This window comes from Alexandromys fortis, unplaced genomic scaffold (genome assembly GCF_014885135.2).
Source record: "Alexandromys fortis isolate MF-2015 unplaced genomic scaffold, M_Fortis_MF-2015_v1.1 scaffold_23, whole genome shotgun sequence".
In the NCBI taxonomy this organism is placed as follows: Eukaryota; Metazoa; Chordata; class Mammalia; order Rodentia; family Cricetidae; genus Alexandromys; species Alexandromys fortis.
This window is the reverse complement of record NW_026067907.1, coordinates 5271001-5277000: the sequence shown is the minus strand read 5'-3', so window position 1 is coordinate 5277000 and position 6000 is coordinate 5271001. Positions and strand designations below refer to the sequence as shown.

The window sequence follows — 6000 nt, the reverse complement described above, 5'->3', positions numbered from 1 at the left end:
GGGAGGGAGGGAGGGAGGGAGGGAGGGAGGGAGGGAGGGAGGGAGGGAAGGACTAAGCTAAAAACAGGGATCTCTAATTCCTTCCATTTCCCAGCTGTAGAATGACCAGGCCTCCTGCTCCCGAATGGCAGCGTGATAAGGATACTAACCCACTGACTCCCAAACCCGGGAGAGCCTCTGAAGATATCGGAAATCTACGGACACAAATGAACAGCAGCTTCTCTGGTCTATGATCTTTCACTGCTACTTATTTTGTAAAAAAAACTCTATAGGGTGAGCAGGCAAAGACCGCGTTAATGAGCAAAGAAGCAGGAAGAACGAAGCCAAGCTTTGCGCATGCACACCCCTGATCCAGCCAAGAACACCCTTGCTGCTTCTATAGGCAAAAAAGCAAACTGAAAACCCAGTCAACATGTGGCAAGCCACACCTTTGTGTGGCTCTGTCCTAGAGGAAGTCAACAGTATGCTTCTGCTAATCACCAGGTCTGCTCCAGGAGCCTGGAGGCAGAACATTCTCCACAGAGCAGAGAAAATTCATTCCCCCTCAACTCAATAAAAACCCAAACAGACGAGTTTTTAGGGCTGTGCAAAGCTGACCTGTTTGGGCATGCATCTGCTTGGTGACGTGGGAGAGCAAGGACTGAAGACCACAAATCCAGTTCCAGCCCATAAAGACTAAAGTAGCGCGCTATTATCACACCATGCTTCAATAAGTCAGTCATGGATACATTTCAAATCTAAAACTACCATGACACAAATCAAGACCATCGTGTTTAATGCTAGTATCAAATGCTCGGTGACCACTCCCTCCCACTGAGAGACACAAAATAAGCAGAGACGCTGTGGATGTAAAATCCCATCCGAGCACTACGGTTCTAGTGGGACACACATTTAAAATTCCTATCACAGGAGCAGAACGCCAGCCAAGAATCAAACTGTGACCCCTGAGCCAAAGGCAACTTACCACTCAGCTGGTAAGTGGGCAACTCAATTTACAAAGCTGAATTCCTGCATTTTAATCCTCTGCAGAAATACATGAGCAATGCTAAATGAACTGGATGCAGCTCATTAGAGGTTCACAAACCAAACACAGGAAACTGGACGGCAGCCAAAGCAAAGCCATGCCTAGGTGGCGATGTCCACTCAATGAACACTCAACGTCATAATTATCTTCCAACCTTTTCTCTGAAGAACATTAGTCCTGTACTTATGCTCCATCACAATGCTGAGCCGATTACACTGATCCTAAGAAAAGACGATAGGACCAGCACAGCAGCTAGTGCCTGGACCTTACTGCGTATACATCTATAATTTCCAGATCTCGGAGGGGAAAAAAAGACCAAAGCCCAGTACAGTGACACATTGTGTGTGCACATGAACTACCAGCTATTTCTCAAAACCACTACTAATTACTCCATTTCCAACTATTAAGAACTGCTCCCTGGATTTGGTTTTACAAATGCCATATGAACCGAGGGAGGGTGTGCCTCAGCAGGTGAGTGCTGCGAGCATCTGTGAAGCCCTGAGTTCAATCCCCAGCACTGGGGGGAGGAAGGAAGAATCAGTATCTGAAGCTGTGTCTCCTTTACAATGTTAACAAACATTCAAACAGAAATCTATCCCCAGTTATTTTCTGAAATTTCAAAATGAGGCAAAGCAGTCTTATAAATGAGCGAGGGGGTGAAATTCGGCAGACAGGGCCCTAATCATGATTAACTTGTTCCGAAAGCTTGAGGTCTCCCACAGCGGGGCTATTCGCCGTCTCACCTAACTTACTATCTTCATTATCAAAAAGATCCATGCACCTGAATTGGACATTCCTTTTTGGTTAGCAGAAAACACCCAAACTAAAATTTCAATTAAAAGTGTGCTGAGGGCAGGAGAGATGATTCAATGGGCAAGGATGCTTGCCAAAAGCCTGAACTGTGTTCAACTGCTGGGCCCCACCCCGACCAGCACTCAGGAGGCAGAAGCAGGCGGATCTCTGTGAGTTCAAGACCAGCTGGTCTACAGAGCAAGTTCCAGGACAGCCAAGGCTACACAGAGAAACTCTTTCTCTAAAAGTCAAAAAAATAAATAAAGGGAAGAAGGAATGAATGAATTAATGAATAAATAAATATCACACAGAAAGCATTTGCTACAATACTTGATGGATAACCAGCAATTTATTCAAGTAAATCTAAGAGTTACCAGATTTCAAAGGCATGTAAAGATCATGGGGTTACATAAAACCAAAAAGGTAAGAAAAACTGAAGACTGTACTTCAGTGCGGACCTACTTTTACCCCACACACTGGAGGAAGAGAATAATGTAAAGAGATTTCCTTGGTAACCATTCTTCACAGACTTTCTGTATTTGGCTCTCACTCTGGCTCAACAAACTAGGCCAATGTCTAAAACTAGCAAGACTTGAACTCAGAAGAGAGACGAGTCTGCAGCTCCCCCAGGAATGCCTTCCCAACCTGGCGTCAAGGAAATGGCTGGGAACCAAGAGCGCTAGCATCCCAAGGCTTCAGCCCCTGCTTTCTCTCCTTCCGCAGCAGACAGAGCTATTCACCCATCAGATGGACTGCAAGTGCCACGAGGCCTTCAGCTTCCTGCTGCACAGGGCTCCTTCCTTCACAGAGAGGAAGTAGACTCTAATAACACAAAGGTTCTTGGTTGGGGTTGGCAGCCAAGAGTCACTTTCTTATCTATCAATCATCTCCCCACCCCACCCCCACAATCAGAAGCGTCAACTCTGGAGAAAGTAAAGCCTGGCAGAAGAAAGGGTAACCTGGGGTAACAAGAGGCAAAGGGTAACCTGGGGTAACAGAAAGCAAGCTGATTCCTGCACTCAGAGTTGTTCTTTGACAGTGTGGAGCTATGTGCAATGTAAGGAACCACACTAGGACTGAAGGGCTGACCTAATTCCATCTTTCCTTTACCTGCAAGATGAGGACAGACAACACTCAGCTACAGAACACGGCCTCAGGAGCGAGCAGTGTGCAGCTCAACATCACATAAAATGTAGTCAACAGCTCTTCACATCCACTTTCTAGAGAACAAGCTCCGGCCGACTTGTTTCCTCACGGAAGAGTTTCAGCGAAATGCGGAGAAGAAACTCCTGGGAGGAAGATCTGTTAATGGCTGCCATGGCTTAAGGGGCAGCATTACAGGACCGCCCCAGTTCAGAGGCAGTAAAATCATTTCCCCCACTGCCAGGCACAGCCTTTCTGGCGCTCCTGGTCACTAAGCACCATGACAAGCCTGAATCTAATTGTGTCCTTTGCAAGGCCAGTGTCTCCTCAGGCCGGCTAAACAAGCAAACTCTAAGACTCCGGGACCGTGAGCTGATGCCGCTAGATGAGCAGCCATGTATGGTTAACGACACTTGATTCTGAAAGGGAGAAAAAGATGGAGACTTTTGTTTAAGAACGGCTTCTCCTATCCAAGACAACTAACCAAACTCACAAATGAAACCAGAAGCCTTTTCTAGACACACCACAGAAATAGTCTAAGAGAAGAAACTTTCGGGAAACTTACGCTGATGCTAGCCCAGGCTGGTGGCAACATCTGTAATCCCACCGCTGGGAGACCAAGCTTGAGGACAGCCTGGGCTAACACGATCAGACTACCTCACAGTCTACCAAACAGGAACTTTGTCTACTTTGTTGCAAGATCAATTTCCATTTTTAAAAAAGAAAAAACAAAGTGAAAATGGTCAATTTCATTGCAAGTTCAACTTTCCATCTTTAACAAAAAAAGGGGGGGATAACACAGAACACCCCCAAATTCTCTCAATACCAGTAACACAAAAATCAAAAAGAAAAAAAAGCTATCACTACAACAGGTGAAGGCAAAGAGAAGCTGGTACCAACCTGCTGCTGTGGGTACTGCATGCCTCCCAGGGCCCCTGGAGCCCGGCCCTGCATGCTGAGGGGGTACCGCTGTGCGCCTGGGGGACCATAGGAGCCTCCTGGGTATGGACTGCTCTGCTGTGGCTGGGAATGGGGGTGAGTACCCATCCCATACAACTGAGGCCTCTTCATCACCATTGGATCCATTGGACTGCCCTGTGAGGAAATAAAGAAGAGAATTTATTAGCTATTACTTAGAACAAATGCAGACTCTGAATCTTAATACATACATAAAACACAACCATCTAAATCTTGAGATTAAAGACCACAACTCCAAAAAATACTAATCTAGAACATTAAAGGAAAGAGACATTTTCTTAAACTAACTTTCAGAAAGGATTTTAAAATAAAGAAGATCTAGACTCAATTATACAGAGAGAAATTATACATCTAAGCACCTAGAATTCTAAAAAGCACAGATAACGTGATTCCTAAGAAGGATAAAGATGACTGACTGGCAGCACTTTTGATTCAAAGTATCACAGCGACGACATTTTAGACCTGAAACCTACAGAGCCTGAGGGAGTCTAGTGCCCAAGTATTCGCTGAAGTAAAAAGAAGAATTTTAGATAATGCAAAATGCTTTCAGATAAACATTTCCAAAGATAATGAGTGTGTAGCAAATGCCCCAGACTGGGAATCACAAGCTAGTAAACAGTTTAGCAAAAACACTAGTTCAAAGCTAACTCTGAATTTATTTTTGGTCTGGTGAGTCAGTCCTTGGGCCTCAGGGCCAAGGCCAGAGAAGCAGGAGCAGAAGTCAAGCAGGGCCTTCCCAACCTGGGCTATCAGAGAAGCAGGCTGCAAGGGAAGACAACGCCTGAGGCCACAAGGCCCACAGCACTCTCAAGCAGATCCTTCTCCCCAAACCTACTGTGTGCCAGGCTCCCACACAAGCTGGTGAGCACTCTCAGGAAGAGCTGCGGACTAACTGGAGAGCCAGGCTCAGGGGGGAAGTGCAAACAGAACTCCAACTTCAGCAGCAAAGCTGCCTGCTGTGTCTGAGGAGGATATGGAAGCTACTGGTATGTGTGATGCAGGAGACTGAAGATTTGCTGCAGAAGGCCGAGACCAGAGCGTGAGCCAAAGCCTGACAGGTCATCTCAGGCTGCCTCTTCCCATGGCCCTCTGGGTGCTTTTATAGAAGGCTGTCACCAGAGCCACCTGTCAGGACTGTCCTCTCAGGAAGTGGCTGAAAGCAGGGCCAGCTGCCATACTGGGCAGGTGAGATAGAGGTCCTGTGATGGACAGGCAGCAGTGATGAGACTTCAGACACACACACACACATACACACACGAAGACTCAGAATCTACGAAGTGATGGACAGGCAGCAGTGATGAGACTTCACACACACACACAAGACTCAGAGTCTACGAAGTGATGGAAGGTGGGTGGTAAGACACAGATTAAGTAAGGAATATGCAATGGAGGAAAGACTGGGCACTAACAGTGATGTTGGCACGAAAGGTGATGCTTCCAGGGGCACAAAGTAAATGTTCAATAAGCACAGGGTGAGTTAGCAAGTAAAGCCCATTCACTTTATCCAGGGAGAATAGCCAATGAGGCACAGGATCAGGAATATAAGGGCAGTTGGGTATCGTTTGAGACTACATTAACAAGACCCTGTTTTGAAAGACAATATGGGAGGGAAAAGAGGAACAGAGAGGATAATGGGTGAAAAATAAATTGAGAGCAATACTATTTTGGCGGGGGGGGGGGGGCATGGACCACAAAGAAACCAAGTGTCTGAAACAGCAGTTAGAACTGCAGAGAGCATGTTGTCACCGAAGAGAAGGCAATCTCATGGAGCGACAAAGCAGGCCTGCCACCCAAGCCCAGCAGGCCACACAGTAAAGGTGAAGGCCTGGAGGAACATTGGCTAGAGCAGGTAGCTGCTGAGCTCTGCAGAGACAGTGTCGCCAGCTGAGCTGAGGCATAAGGGTGAAGGGGAAAGAGAAAGAGAAGCAGCAAGCAGTGAGCCCCACAACCCACAGCTGAGGAAGGGGAGAATGGCCAGCTTCCCCTCCCTCCATGTCCCACCACAAGACTGCAGGTGGTCATTTCTCCTGGGAGCGAAATGACCCAGGGGAAGTCATCCGGGG

General features: G+C 46.9%; 1 protein-coding gene across 4 annotated transcripts in view; it reads right to left on the bottom strand.

The window, feature by feature from the left end:
- Positions 1–6000, bottom strand: part of Arid1b (AT-rich interaction domain 1B) — a 355383-nt gene that overhangs the window by 304977 nt on the left and 44406 nt on the right. For all 4 annotated transcript variants that reach the window (XM_050135732.1, XM_050135733.1, XM_050135731.1 and 1 more), the window contains exon 2: positions 3860–4054. In XM_050135732.1, coding sequence (XP_049991689.1) covers positions 3860–4054 — 195 coding nt within the window. The remainder of the gene's footprint in view (positions 1–3859; positions 4055–6000) is intronic.